This window comes from Melopsittacus undulatus, chromosome 26, assembly GCF_012275295.1.
Source record: "Melopsittacus undulatus isolate bMelUnd1 chromosome 26, bMelUnd1.mat.Z, whole genome shotgun sequence".
Lineage (NCBI taxonomy): Eukaryota > Metazoa > Chordata > Aves > Psittaciformes > Psittaculidae > Melopsittacus > Melopsittacus undulatus.
The window spans coordinates 720,406-736,187 of NC_047552.1; the positions used below are offsets into that span (position 1 = coordinate 720,406).

Sequence of the window (15,782 nt, forward strand, 5' to 3'; positions counted from 1 at the left end):
CACCTATGGGTGCCCCCATTACCTATGGGTGCCCCCCATCCCCTATGGGTACCCCCATACCCTATGGGTGACCCCCATCCACTATGGGTGCCCCCATCACCCCCCCTGTACCCCAATAAACGTCTGTGCTCCCCCCCATCAATGGGTGCCCCCAGGGGCTATGGGTCTCTTTGGCACCCTATGGGTGCCCCCCAACCTATGGGTCTCACCCACAAGCTACAGCCACCCACCCTATATACCCCCCATAACCCCTATATACTTTCCATATACACTAATATACCTCCCATATACCCCTATAATCCCCCCATATAACCCTATAGACCCCCCATATACCCCTATACTCTCCAATATACCACTAGACCCCCCCATACACCCCCATATACCTCTATATACCCCCCCATATCCCCCCCACAGATCCCTATATACCCCCCTATACCCCCCGATATACACCCATAACACCCCATAGACCCCTATATACCCCCCATATGCCCCCCATTGACCCTTATATACCCCCCATACCCCTCTATATACCTCCATACACTCCCATAGACCCCTATATACCCCCCATACACTCCTATATACCCCCCTATACCCACCCATACACCCTATATACCCCCCCATACCCCCTATATACTCCTATAGACTCTCCATAGACCCCTATATACCCCCCTATACCTCCCCATATAACCCTATAGACCCCCCCAATGGACGCCCATACCCCCCCATAACCACGCCCCATACCCCCCTATACCCCCCCATATACCCCCCTATAGACCCCATACCCCACCCCATACCGCCGTAGCCCCGCCCCTCAGTGACGTCACGCCGCTCTCCCATTGGCCACCGTTTACTTCAGCGGGGGGGGCGGGGGCAGGAGCGGGGTCATGACCCGGAGCGCCCCCAACCCCAGAGCCCCCGCCCCCACCGCGCGCAGCCCCAGCCCCCCCCACGGCCCCAGCCCCAGCGCCTGCCCCGCCCACCTGTGACGTCATAAGGGGGGGGAGAGAAGGGGGAGGGGGGAGAGAAAGGGGAGGGGCGTCAGTCAGGACACGCCCCCCTCCATTCATCCCTATTAGATCCCACCCCCATTCATCCCCATTGAACCCCCCATTCATTCCTATTGGAACACCCCTACTCATCCCCATTGAACCCAATTGATCCCTATTAGACCCCAGCCCCATTCACCCCATTGACCCCCCATTCATCCCCATTGAACCCCCCCATTCATCCCTATTGAACACCCCCATTCATCCCCATTAGACCCAGTCCCATTCACCCCCATTATACCCCCACATTCATCCCCATTGAACCCCAGTCCCATTCACCCCCATTAGACCCCCCCATTCATCCCTATTGAACCCCCCCATTCATCCCCATTAGACCCCTCAATTCATCCCCATTGGACCCCCCCATTCATCCCCATTGAACCCCCCCATTCATCCCCACTGAACCCAATTCATCCCTATTAGACCCCCCCCATTCAACCCCATTGGACTCCCCATTCTTCCCCATTGAATCTCCCCATTCATCCCCATTAGACCCCCCCATTCATCCCCATTAGACCTCCCCATTCTTCCCCATTGAATCCCCCCATTCATCCCCATTAGACTCCCCCATTCATCCCCATTAAACCCCATTCATCCCCATTGAACGCCCCCATTCATCCCTATTGGACCACAGCCCCATTCATCCCCATTGAACCCCCCCATTCATCCCCATTGAACCCAATTAATCCCTATTGAACCCCAGCCCCATTCCTCCCCATTGGACCCAATTCATCCCCATTAGACCCCCCCATTAATGCCCATTGAACCCCCCCATTCACCCCTATTAGACCCAGTCCCATTCACCCCCATTGGACCCTCCCATTCATCCCCATTGAACCCCCCCATTCATCCCCATTGGCCCCTCCCCTCTCTAAGCCCCGCCCCCAGCCCCCCCGCCCTCGCACCCCATTGCACCCTCCCCTCTTTAAGCCCCTCCCCTCTTCAAGCCCCTCCCCTCTCTAAGCCACGCCCCCCAGCCCCCACACTCTCGCACCCCATTGGCCCCTCCCCTCTTTAAGCCCCGCCCCCTTCAAGCCCCACCCCCACCGCCCTCACACCCCACTGGCCCCTCCCCTCTCTAAGCCCCGCCCCCAGCCCCCACACTCTCGCACCCCATTGGCTCCTCCCCTTCAAGCCCCGCCCCTTCGGCCCCGCCCCCTCACCCGCTCAGGAACCCCTCGTACGCCGCCGCCAGCAGCAGCCCCATCAGCGGAACGCGCATGCGCGGAGGGAGCTCCTGCCGGCCCGAGGCCCAGAGCAGCGCGGCCGCGGCCACGTGACGGGCCTGGGGGGGGAGTGACGTCAGTGACACCCCCAGTGCATCCCAGTACATCCCAGTACATCCCAGTGCATCCCAGTACATCCCAGAGCATCCCAGTGCATCCCAATAACATCCCAGTGCATCCCAGTACATCCCAATCCATCCCAGTGCATCCCAGTACATCCCAATCCCATCCCAGTACATCCCATTCACATCCCAGTGCATCCTAGTACATCCCAGTACATCCCAGTGCATCCCATTCACATCCCAGTACATCCCAGTGCATCCCAATACATCCCAGCGCATCCCAGTGCATCCCAATCCATCCCAGTGCATCCCAATCCCATCCCAGTGCATCCCAATGCATCCCAGTACATCCCAATCCATCCCAGTGCATCCCAGTCCCATGCCAGTGCATCCCAATCACATCCCAATGCATCCCAGTACATCCCAATCCCATCCCAGTGCATCCCAGTACATCCCAATTCCATCCCAGTGCATCCCAGTCACATCCCAATCCCATCCCAGTACAACCCAGTGTATCCCAATCACATCCCAGTACATCCCAGTGCATCCCAATGGATCCCAATCCCATCCCAGTGCATCCCAATCCTATCCCAGTGCATCCCAGTACATCCCAATCCCATCCCAGTGCATCCCAATCACCTCCCAATCCATCCCAGTGTATCCCAATCCCATCCCAGTGCATCCCAATGTATCCCAGTGCATCCCAACCCCATCCCAGTACATCCCAGTGCATCTCAATCCTATCCCAGTACATCTCAGTACATCCCAATGGAACCCAATCCATCCCAGTGCATCCCAATCCCATCCCAGTGCATCCCAATGGATCCCAATCCATCCCAGTGCATCCCAATCACATCCCAGTGCATCCCAATCCCATCCCAGTGCATCCCAATGGATCCCAATCCATCCCAGTGCATCCCAATCACATCCCAGTGCATCTCAATCCCATCCCAGTGCATCCCAATGGATCCCAATCCATCCCAGTGCATCCCAATCACATCCCAGTGCATCCCAATGCATCCCAATCCCATCCCAGTGCATCCCAATCCATCCCAATCCCATCCCAATCCCATCCCAGTCCATCCCAGTTCCCATTCCCAGTGCTCACCAGGCTGATGTTGGAGTCCAGCCCCATCTGCAGGTGCCTCCAGTCGAACTCCACTCCCCGCGCCCCGACCCACAGCGGCACACACCTGAGCCCACAGGCAGCTATAGGGCACCCTATAGGTCCTATAGGGCCCACAGAGCCCATAGACCCCATAGGGCACATAGACCCCATAAACCCCATAGAACCTATAGAGTCTACAGGGCCCATAGAGCCTATAGAGACCATAGATGCCAAAAGAGAGCCTCTTCCCAGAGCCCTTAAACCCAGCCCCTAACCCCTATATCCCCCGTACACCCTATATCCCCCATAACCCCCTATACCCCCATACTGCCCCATAACCCCCATACCCCCCATAGTGCTCCATACCCCCTATACCCCCCCTACCCCCCATAGCCCCTATACCCCCTATACCCCCCATACCCCCTATACTCCCTATACCCCATACACGCCTATAACCCCCATACCCCCCATAGTGCCCCATAGCCCCCATAACCCCCTATACAGCCTATACCCCCCACACCCCCCATACCCCCCACACCCCCTATACCCCCCATAGCCCCCATACTGCCCCATAGTGCCCCATAGCACCCCATAGCCCCCATAGAGCCCCACACTGACCTGGATGTGAGCAGCTCGGCGCTGGCCCAGCCCAGGGCAGCCACAAGGATCCGCAGCTCCCCCCGGCCCCCCCCCCTGCCCAGGGCCAACTGCAGCCCCCCCAGATCCAGCACGTCCACTGTGGCCCTCAGGAACTCCTGTGGGCAATGGGGGGTATGGGGTCTATGGGGGCCATAGGGGATAATGGGGCTATAGGGGTAATGGGGGGTATGGGGGGATATGGGGGTAATGGGGACAATGGGGGCTATGGGGTAATGGGGGGGTATGAGGGGTGTGGGGGGTATGGGGGGTGTGATGGGTATGGGGGCTATGGGGTTCAATGGGGCTATGGGGCGTATGGGGCACTATGGGGCTATGGGGGATCAATGGGGTTCAATGGGGGTCAATGGGGATCAATGGGATGGTCCAGCACGTCCACTGTGGCCCTCAGGAACTCCTGTGGGCAATGGGGCGCTATGGGGCACTATGGGGCTATGGGGGGTATGGGGCTCATAGGGGGGAATGGGGGCATGGGGGGATATGGGGGCTATGGGGCACTATGTGGCTATGGGGGGATATGGGGCTATGGGGTAATGGGGGGTATGGGGGCTATGGGGTTATGGGGCACTATGGGGGCTATGGGGGTAATGGGGGGATATGGGGGGTATGGGAGCTATGGGGCTATGTGGGTCAATGGGGACAATGGGGCACTATGGGGGCTATGGGGGTATGGGGGGTATGGGGGCCATAGGGGGATATGGGGGTCAATGGGGTAATGGGGGTGATGGGGGGAATGAGGGTTCAATGGGGCTCAATGGGAGCCATGGGGTTCAATGGGGTTAAGTGGGGTCAATGGGGATCAATGGGGTTCAATGGGGATCAATGGGGATCAATGGTGTTCAATGGCAATCAATGTGTGTCAATGGGGTTCAATGGGGATCAACGGGGTGCTACAGATGCTATAGGGTTCTATAGGGACTCACCCCCACCAGGTCGAACCCCCCCGATGGCCCCTCCCACGTGGGGAAGAACGTGGCCAAGAACAGCATCTGGGGGGGAAATGGGGGTCAGGGGGGGCCAGAGCCCCTATAGGGGACCCAAACCCCATAGGGTCCCTATAGGGTCACTTTATAGGGTCCCCATAGGGTCCCCCTATAGAGTCCCCCATAGGGTCCCCACAGGGTTTCCCCATAGGGTCTCCCCACAAAGTCCTTATAGGGTCCCCATAGTGTGTCTATAGGGTCCCCTATAGGATCTCCCCATAGAGTGTCTATAGGGTGTCTATATGGTGCCCTATAGGGTCCTACCTTTCCCAGCTGCACCAGCACATAGGTGGCTCCGGCCTGGACGCAGCGCCAGAAGGCGCTGTACTCGGACCTGTCCCAGTTCAAACCAGTTCAAACCAGTTCACACCAGTTACAACCCATTATAACCCCATTATAACCTATTTTAACCCCACTATACCCCATTGTAGCCCATTTTAATCCCATTGTACCCCAATATAGTCCACTACAATGCCCCTATATCATCATTATATCCCCTTATAACCAAACACAACCATACTATAACCCATTATACCCCATTGCAACCCTATTATAATCACATTATACCCCACTACAACTCACCATAACCCATTATATCCCATTGAACCCCATTATAACCCCATTATAACCCCATTACACCCATTATAACCCCATAATAACCCACTATAACGCCACTATATCTCCATTATACTCCATTACTACCACGTTATAACCCCATTATACCCCATTTAACCCCATTATAACCCCATCATATCCCACTATAATGCCACTATAACTTCATTATATCCCACTATAACTCCATTTACCCCATTATATCCATTATAATCCCATTATAACCCTACTATACCCCATTATACCCCATTATAACTCCACTACAACCACAATATAACTAGTTATACCCAATTTGGCCCCATTACACCCCATTATAACCCCACTATACTCCATTCTACCCCATTACACCCCATTATACCCCACTATAACCCCATTATAACCCCATTCCCCCCGATCCCCCCTCCACTCACAGGCCGCTGCACTTGTACGTGATGAAATAGGGGAAATAGGCGAGAGCGAAGCAGTTCCCGAAGTGAAACAGGGTCATGGCCGTGCCCTATAGACGTGGGGCACCCTATAGATGGGGGGGCACCCTATAGATGTGGGGCACCCTATAGAAACACCCTATAGAAGTGGGGGGGGACCCGTGTGGTAAGGTCCGGCCGCGCGGTGCACTCTGGGAAGGAGGCGGTCCCCCCTCCCCTTATAGACTACAAGTCCCAGCGTGCCTTGCGGCGCAGCAGCCAATCAGCGAGCAGGAAAGCGCCGCTCGGACTACAAGTCCCAGCGTGCCTTGCGGCGCGGCAGCCAATCAGCGAGCAGGAAAGCGCCGCTCGGACTACAAGTCCCAGCGTGCCTTGCGGCGCGGCAGCCAATCAGAGCGAGGCGAGCTCCCGGCGCGCCAAAGTGCCTGAGGTGAGGCCACGCCCCGCTGTGAGGAGACCCCAAAAGAGCGAGAAATGGCCCCAAAATGGACGTAAGGAGACCCCAAAACGGGCTCGGGGACCCCAAAAACGCGTCCGGGACCCCTGAAAATGGGTTGGGGAGCCCAAAAAACCCGATTAAAGAGTCAAAAATGACTTAATCGCCACAAAAACGACTTAAATCACCCCAAAACCCCCTTAAAGACCCCAAAATCTGTTTAAGGACACCAAAACCCCCTTAAAAACCCCAAAATCAGCCTTAAACACCCCAAAATCACCTTAAATCCCCCCCAAAAACCCATAAACCCCATTAAACCCCCCCCGAACGCCTTTAAATACCCCAAAACCACCTTAAAAAACCCAAAACTCCCTTAAATCCCTTTAAAACCCCTTTAAAACCCCCAAAACCCCTTTAAATGCCCCAAAACCCCCTTAAATCCACCCAAAACCCCTTTAAAACCCCAAAACCCCATTAAAAACCCCAAAACCCCCTTAAATCCACCCAAAACCCCTTTAAAACCCCAAAACCCCCTTTAAAACCCCAAAACCCCTTAAATCCACCCCAAAAAACCACATTTCCACCCCTTTATTTCTCTAAAACCCTTTATTTGACCCCATAAAAAAGAACCCCCCCCAAAATGACCCAAAATCGCCTGAAATGGCCCCAAAACAGCCATTGGGGGTCGGGGGGGGGGCAGATGTGTGGGGTGCCCCATAGATGTGGGGCTCAGACCACGAGGCTCTCACGGCTCAGGGCATCCTATGGGGGGGGAAAGGGGTTGGGGGGGGCACAAAGGGGGGGGGGCCCCCAATGCATCCCTATGGGACCCATAGGGACCCCCCCCACCCAATGCATCCCTATGGGACCCATAGGGACCCCCCCCCCACCCAATGCATCCCTATGGGACCCATAGGGACCCCCCCCACCCAATGCATCCCTATGGGACCCATAGGGACCCCCCCCACCCAATGCATCCCTATGGGACCCATAGGATCCCCCCCCAGTGATCCCTATGGGACCCATAGGGACCCCCCCAATGCACCCCAATAGCCCATAGGGACCCCCCCCACCCAATGCATTCCAATGGGACCCCCCCCCACCCAATGCATTCCAATGGGAGCCCCCCCACCCAATGCATTCCAATGGGACCCATAGGGACCCCCGCACCCAATGCATCCCTATGGGACCCATAGACCCCATAGGGACCCCCCCCCCCCATGCACCCCATAGGACCCCAATAGCCCCCCATAGACCCCTATAACCCCCCATAAGACCCCTATAGCCCCCCATAGGACCCCTGTAACCCCCATAGGACCCCTATAGGACCATCATAGGACCCCTATAACCCCCATAGAACCCCATAGGACCCCTATAGCCCCTATTAGAACCCCCATAGGACCCCCATAGGACCCCTGTAGCCCCCTATAGGACCCCTATAGCCCCCCATAGGACCCCCATAGACCCCCATAGCCCCCCCATAGGACCCCTATAACCCCCATAGCCCCCCATAGAACCCCCATAGGACCCCTATAGGACCCCCATAGCCCCCATAGGACACCCATAGGACCCCTATAGCCCCCCCCATCCCCTCCCCACCTTCCGAAGCCTCCTTGGGGGGGGTTGGTGTTGTTCTCCACGTGACCTCTGCGATGTGGGGGGGGTCCACCCCCCCCCGACCTCATCACGTGACCGGGACCGGGGTCGAGGCTCCGCCCCCTCCTCTGGCCCCGCCCCCCCCAGGAGCTCGGCCGAGCGCCAGCGCCCCCTGCAGGCCGGGAGGTGGGGGGGGGGCTCGTGGAGGGAGCTGACGTCACTGAGGGGCGGGGCTACGGGGGGGGAGGGGGGGTTAATGCTGCCCTATGGGGGGTATTTAATACTATAGGGGGGTATTTATACCTATAGGGGGGTATTTAACAGTATAGGGGGTATTTAACACTATAGGGGGGTATTTAACACTATGGGGGGTATTTAACACTATAGGGGGTATTTAATACTATGGGGGGTATTTAACACTATAGGGGGTATTTAACACTATGGGGGGTATTTAACACTATAGGGGGTATTTAACTCTATAGGGAGGTATTTAACACTATAGGGGGTATTTAACACTATAGGGGGTATTTAACACTATGGGGGGTATTTAATACTATGGGGGGTATTTAATACTATGGGGGGTATTTAATACTATGGGGGGTATTTATCACTATGGGGGGTATTTAATACTATGGGGGGTATTTAACACTATGGGGGGTATTTAACACTATAGGGGGGTATTTAACACTATAGGGGAGTATTTAACACTATGGGGGGGATTTATCACTATGGGGGGGTATTTACCCCTATTGGGGGCATATTTACCCCTATAGGGGGGTGTATTTACCCCTATGGGAGGTTATTTACCTTTATGGGAAGGTATTTACCCCTATGGGAAAGTATTTACCCTATGGGGGGCTATTTACCCCTATGGGAGGGTATTTACCCCTATGGGGATGTATTTACCCCTGTGGGGGTGTATTTACCACTATAGGGGGTATTTACCCCTATTGGGGGATAATTACCCCTATTGGGGGGTGTATTTACCCCTATGGGAAGGTATTTACCCCTATGGGTAGGTATTTACCCCTATAGGAGGGTATTTACCCCTTTGCCCCCCCCATAGGTACCCACCTGGTTTCAATGGGGGGCAATGGCCGTGGGGCTCCAAGGAGCTGACCTGAGCCTCCAGGTACCGCAGGAGGGGTGGGGGGGGGGCCTGTGGGGAGACCCCATTGTTAATGGGGGGGCATAAAGATACCCCCCCCATAAGGCATCATATGTATATAGGAGGGGACCCTATAGATGTATAGCACTCTATAGATACATAGGGCATACACCATAACCCCATATAGACACACAGGGACACCCCATAACCCTCTATAGGCACATAGGGACACCCCATTAAACCATATAGGTACATAGGGACACCCCATAACCCCCTATAGGCACATAGGGACACCCCATACCCCCCTATAGACACATAGGGGATACCCCATAACCCCTATAAACACATAGGGGACACCCCCCTCCCTATACCCCCATCCATACACACCCAGAGAGCCCTATATATGCTCCCTATAGGGCTCCCTATAGATCTATAGGACCCCAACCTACCTGACACAACGCTGCCATCAACATCCCTCAATAGGGGCACTTGGGAGCTATGGCTGCTCTCTATAGGGGGGGACACAACAGGCATTAAAGGGGTGGGAGGGCCACCCTATAGACCCCCCCATTGTCACCCTATAGGGGGGTCTCCCCCCCCCATTCTATAGGTGCTTACCGAGGCTATGGAGGGCAATGGAAGGTGGGGGGGGGCCATAGGTGATGCTGACCCCCCCCGAGGTGGCTGCTTTACCTGCCAGGTACACTGGGGGGGACACACAGTATGGATGTGAGGGGTGACCCATAGGGTGCCCTATGGGGCTCTATAGGGCTCAGAGGTGACATTGATGCCCATTGATGCCCATTGATACCCATTGAACCCCATTACCCCCCATACCCCCTATGGCACCCATTGCCCCCATTCCCTCCTATATCCCTTACAGTCCCCATTCCCCCCATTGCCCTCGTAGCCCAATTACCCCCCTATACCCCTATAGCCCCTATTTCCCCCTATACCCCCTATAGGCCCATTACGCCCCATACCCCCTATGGCCCCATTACCCCCCATAAACCCCATAGCCCCCATTCCCCCCTATAGCCCCATTCCCCCTATAGCCCCATTACCCCCCATTGTCTCCATTACCCCCTATTGTCCCCATTACCCCCATACCCCCTATACCCCCATTCCCCCTATAGCCTCCATTACCCCCTATACCTCCCATTCCCCCCCATACCCCCATTACCCCCATACCCCCTATACCCCCATAACCCCATAAACCCCTATACCCCCCATACCCCCATTACCCCCCATACCCCCTATACCCCCATAACCCCTATACCCCCCATACCCCCCACCCCATAGCATCCATACAGGCCTCGGGGCAGCAGCAGCGCTGGGGGCAGCATGGGCAGCGCAGGAGGCAGCAGCAGGTATGGGGGCAGCACTGGCACCAGCACAGCCCCAGCCCCAGTGCTACCAGTGCAGCTCCCAGTAACACCAGTACCACAAAGAGCCAGTCTAGAGGGGGGCAATGGGGTCAGAATCCCCTATGGATCCATAGGGGGCAGAGCTAAACCCCTATAGATCCATATGGGGTGATTCCACCCCATAGGGCACGGCCCCAGTGCTCCCAGTAAGATTCCCAGTAAGACCAGTACCACAAACAGACAGTCTAGGGGGGGGTAATGGGGTCAGACCCCCCCTATAGATCCATAGGGGGTGGGGCTGAACCCCTATAGATCCATATTGGGGTGTACAGGGGTATAATGGGAGGGTATTGGGTTGGACTGGGATAGACTGGGAGGGTAATGGGAGGACACTGGGATATAGTGGGCCAGAGTGGGCTATACTGGGCTGTACTATACATATATATACAGGTTTATACTGGTCTATACAGGTTTATATTGGTCTATCCAGATCTATACAGGTCTGTGCTGGTCTATACTGGTTTATACTGATCTATACTGGTCTGGTCTATAGTGGCCTATACAGGTCTATACTGGCCTATACAAGCTTATACTGGTATATACAGATCCATATAAGTCTATATTGGTCTATACAGGTCCATACTGGTTTATACTGGTCTATACTGGGAGCTCTGTACCTGGCAGGGCCCCCAGTTGGATGCCTGGGAAGAGGCCGGTGCCCTCCGGTAGGGACCCTGTGGGGGGGGGACATGGGGCACCCATTGTAGTCTATGGGGCACCCATTGTAGTCTATGGGGCACCCATGGGGGTCTATGGGGCACCCATGGGGGTCTATGGGGCACCCATTGGGGTCTATGGGGCACCTATGGGGGGGGCACCCATAGGGGTCTATGGGGTTCTGGTGCCTCCCAGTCTATCCAATGTCCTCCCATCCCCATCCCCATCCCATCCCCATCCCATCCCATTCCCATCCCATTCCCATCCCATCCCCATCCCATCCCATCCCATCCCATTCCCATCCCCATCCCCATCCCATCCCATTCCCATCCCATTCCCATCCCATCCCCATCCCATCCCATCCCATCCCATCCCCATCCCATCCCCATCCCATCCCATCCCCATCCCCATCCCATTCCCATCCCCATCCCCATCCCCATCCCCATCCCATCCCATCCCATCCCCATCCCATCCCCATCCCATCCCCATCCCATCCCCATCCCCATCCCATCCTCATCCCATCCCATCCCCATCCCATCCCATCCCCATCCCATCCCATCCCATCCCATCCCATCCCATCCCATTCCCATCCCATCCCCATCCCCATCCCATCCCATCCCATCCCATTCCCATCCCATCCCCATCCCCATCCCATCCCATCCCCATCCCATCCCCATCCCCATCCCATCCCATCCCCATCCCATCCCATCCCATCCCATCCCATCCCATTCCCATCCCATCCCCATCCCCATCCCATCCCATCCCATCCCATTCCCATCCCATCCCCATCCCCATCCCATCCCATCCCCATCCCATCCCATCCCATTCCCATCCCATTCCCACCCAGCACCAGTAGCTCGGCCACAGCCTCATTGTTCCCCTCCAGGTCCTGGATGGAGTTCACGGTGCACACATAGAAGCCACTGTCACCCCATGCAGCCGGCCCCAGATCCAGGTTTGCCTCTGCCGGACCCATAGAGACCCCATAGAGACACATAGAGACCCCATAGAGACTCATAGAGACCTCATAGAGACCCATAGAGACACATAGAGACCCAAGTCCCCCCCAGCACCACAAGTACCCCATGAGTGCCCCATAAGTATCCCACAAGTGCCCCATAAGTACACCCATAAGTGCCCCCACCCCATAAGTGCCCAAGTACCTTACAAGTACCCCCTTGTGCCCCACAAGTACCCCCATGTGCCCCACAAGTGCCCCCCAGCCCCACAAGTACCCATAAGTACCCATGTACCCCATAAGTACCCCCTTGTGCCCCATAAGTACCCCACAAGTACCCCCTTGTGCCCCACAAGTACCCCCATGTGCCCCATAAGTGCCCCCCCAGCCCCACAAGTACCGCACAAGTACCCCATAGGTACCCGCATGTGCCCCATAAGTGCCCCCCCAGCCCCACAAGTACCCCATAAGTGCCCCCCCAGTCTCACAAGTATCCCCTAACTGCCCCATAAATACCCCCTTCTGCCCCACAAGTGCCCCCATTTGCCCCATAAGTGCCCCCCCTCCCCATAAGTGCCCCACAAGTACCCCCTTGTGCCCCACAAGTGCCCCACAAGTACCCCCTTGTGCCCCACAAGTGCCCCATAAGTACCCCCCTGTGCCCCACAAGTACCCCATAGGTACCACATTGTGCCCCATAAGTGCCCCACAAGTACCCCATAGGTCCCCCCCTGTGCCCCATAAGTGCCCCATAGGTACCCCCCTGTGCCCCATAAGTACCCCACAAGTACCCCATAGGTACCCCCCTGTGCCCCATAAGTGCCCCACAAGTACCCCCATAAGTACCCCACAAGTACCCCATAGGTACCCCCATAAGTGCCCCACAAGTACCCCATAAGTGCCCCCTTGTGCCCCACAAGCACCCCATAGGTACCACATTGTGCCCCATAACTACCCCACAAGTACCCCATAGGTACCCCATAAGTACCCCATAGGTACCCCCATAAGTGCCCTCACCTCCCTCAATGGTCACCCCTCTCCCCCTATAGAACTCCCCCACGGTCACCGTCCCCCCCTGCTTGGAGGCCACGATGCGCTGGGTGCGCGCAGCTCCGTCCGCGCATGCGCCGGGCGCGCTCCCGACGCCCCCCCCTTGCGTCGGGGACGCGCACGGGGCCAGGAACTTCCACGTGACCAGGGGGGGGGGCTCCGGCGCGGAGGTCTCGTAGCTACAGCGCATGCGCACGGGCTGGAACAGCAGCGCCACCGTGCGCGCGGCCGGAGCCCAGACCTGCAGCGGGAGCGCGCGCGGGGCCAGGCCTGCGGGGGGAGACAGAGAGAGGGGGGGGGAGGGGGATACATAGGGACATATGGGGACATATAGGGACCCTATAGAGACCTATAGGGACCCATAGAGACACATAGGGACCTATAGGGATCCCATAGAGACACATAGAGACCCCATAGAGACCAATGGGGACACAGAGAGACCATAGAGACACATAGAGACACATAGAGATCCATAGGGACACATAGAGACCATAGAGACCTCATAGGGACCCAATAGACACCCATAGAGACCCATAGGGACCACACAGAGACCCATAGAGACCCATGGAGATTCTATAGAGACCAATAGGGACTCCATAGACACCCAAAGAGACCCCACAGAGACCCCATAGAGACACATAGAGACACATAGAGACCCCATAGGGACCCCATAGAGACACATAGAGACATATGGGGACACATAGAGAACAATGGGGACACATAGAGACCATAGAGACACATAGAGACCATAGAGACACATAGAGACCATAGAGACACATAGAGACACATAGAGACCCATAGAGACCCATAGAGACACATAGAGACACATAGAGACACATAGAGACACATAGAGACCATAGAGACACATAGAGACACATAGAGACCATAGAGACACATAGAGACACATAGAGACACATAGAGACACATAGAGACCATAGAGACACATAGAGACACATAGAGACACATAGAGACACATAGAGACACATAGAGACACATAGAGACACATAGAGACCCCATAGGGACCCAATAGACACCCATAGAGACCCATAGGGACCACACAGAGACCCATAGAGACCCATGGAGATCCTATAGAGACCAATAGGGACCCCATAGACACCCAAAGAGACTCCACAGAGACCCCATAGGGACCCATAGAGACCCTATAGAGACCCATAGAGACCCAAAGATACCCATAGAGACCCCATTAATCACCCCCATACCCATTAATTACCCCATTAATTACCCCATTAAACACCCCATACCCATGAATTACCCCATTATTTACCCCATACCCATTAATTACCCCATAAATTACCACCATACCCATTAATTGCCCCATTAATCACCCCATAACCATTAGTTACCCCATTAATTACCCCATACCCATCAATTACCCCATTAATTGCCCCATTACCCATTAATAACCCCATTAATTGCCCCCCCCCCCATTGCCCCTCTCCCCACCGAGCAGCAGCAGCACCGTGGCCATGGCGGCGGCCATGTTGGACAGGTATGGGCGGGGTCAGGTGAGCTTGGCCACGCCCCCTTCCGGGTCCAAGCCACGCCCCTCCCCTGCCCCGCCCCGGCCCTACCTGGGCGAGACCATTGGCGGCGGGGGGGGGACGGGGCTCCCATAGGGATCAATGGGGCTCCCATAGGGATCAATGGGGCTCCCATAGGGAGCTATGGGGCACACATAGGGGTCTATGGGGCACACATAGGGGTCTATGGGGTAGACATAGGGGTCTATGGGGCACACATAGGGGTTAATGGGGCACCCATAGCACTCCATAGGGCACCCAAAGGGATCTATAGGGCACCCACAGGGCTGTATGGGGCACCTATAGGGTTCTATAGGGCACACATAGGGCTCCATAGGGCACCAATAGGGATCTATAGGACACCCACAGGGATCTATAGGGCACCCATAGGGCTCTATAGGGCACCCATAGGGTTCTATAGGGCACCCATAGGGATCTATGGGGCACCCACAGTGATCTATAGGGCACCCAAAGGGATCTATAGGGCACCCATAGGGCTCTATAGGGCACCCATAGGGCTCCATAAGGCACCCATAGGGGTCTATAGGGCACCCATAGTGTTCTATAGGGCACCCATAGGGCTCCATAAGGCACCCATAGGGTTCTATAGGGCACCCATAGGGTTCTATAGGGCACCCGTAGGGCTCTATAGGGCTCCATAGACTCCTGCCCCCCCAGCCCCATTCATTCCCATGCAGGGGGGTCCCAAGGGGGGGTCCCCGAGGTCCAGATGGGACCCAAAGGCTCCGCCCCCTCCTTGGCCCCGCCCCTTGACCCCCCCTTGACCCCCCCTTTGGTCCCTCCCCCCCCCCTTATAACCCCCTTTGTGCCCCCCCCAGGTCAGCACCAGGAGCCTCGGACCCACAGCGGTAGGTCTATGGGAGCCCCAT

The 15,782-nt window shown here is 56.3% G+C and overlaps 2 protein-coding genes and 1 long non-coding RNA gene across 3 annotated transcripts; all 3 read right to left on the minus strand.

The window, feature by feature from the left end:
• Positions 1-847: 847 nt before the first annotated feature.
• Positions 848-6,298, minus strand: TMEM147 (transmembrane protein 147). The gene is made up of 7 exons (XM_034072283.1): positions 6,105-6,298; positions 5,347-5,416; positions 5,023-5,088; positions 4,061-4,197; positions 3,443-3,527; positions 2,210-2,331; positions 848-980 (listed from the first exon to the last, which is right to left on the minus strand). Exons 1-7 carry the CDS (start codon positions 6,179-6,181, stop codon positions 848-850), a joined length of 690 nt encoding a protein of 229 aa, XP_033928174.1. The 5' UTR covers positions 6,182-6,298.
• Positions 6,299-7,158: 860 nt separating this feature from the next.
• On the minus strand, positions 7,159-9,305 carry LOC117437720 (uncharacterized). The gene is made up of 3 exons (XR_004550493.1): positions 9,226-9,305; positions 8,155-8,384; positions 7,159-7,317 (listed from the first exon to the last, which is right to left on the minus strand). It is a non-coding gene; the product is annotated as an uncharacterized lncRNA (long non-coding RNA).
• Positions 9,306-9,595: 290 nt separating this feature from the next.
• On the minus strand, positions 9,596-14,862 carry LOC117437711 (lipolysis-stimulated lipoprotein receptor-like). The gene is made up of 7 exons (XM_034072284.1): positions 14,816-14,862; positions 13,319-13,621; positions 12,187-12,306; positions 11,304-11,360; positions 10,571-10,717; positions 9,878-9,964; positions 9,596-9,768 (listed from the first exon to the last, which is right to left on the minus strand). The coding sequence occupies exons 1-7, from the start codon at positions 14,850-14,852 to the stop codon at positions 9,596-9,598; spliced, it is 924 nt and encodes a 307-aa protein (XP_033928175.1). The 5' UTR covers positions 14,853-14,862.
• Positions 14,863-15,782: the final 920 nt, after the last annotated feature.

Coding starts and splice junctions, on each gene's coding strand:
- TMEM147 (XM_034072283.1), bottom strand. CDS start 6,181: ATGACCCTGTTTCACTTCGGGAACTGCTTCGCTCTCGCCTATTTCCCC. Junction 5,417..6,104: donor ACGTACAAGTGCAGCGGCCT/GTGAGTGGAGGG, acceptor GAACTGGGACAG/GTCCGAGTACAGCGCCTTCT. Junction 2,332..3,442: donor TGGACTCCAACATCAGCCTG/GTGAGCACTGGG, acceptor CTCCCCCCCCAG/GCCCGTCACGTGGCCGCGGC.
- LOC117437711 (XM_034072284.1), bottom strand. CDS start 14,852: ATGGCCGCCGCCATGGCCACGGTGCTGCTGCTGCTCG. Junction 12,307..13,318: donor AGGGGTGACCATTGAGGGAG/GTGAGGGCACTT, acceptor TGGGTCCGGCAG/AGGCAAACCTGGATCTGGGG. Junction 9,769..9,877: donor CATTGCCCTCCATAGCCTCG/GTAAGCACCTAT, acceptor CCCCCCCTATAG/AGAGCAGCCATAGCTCCCAA.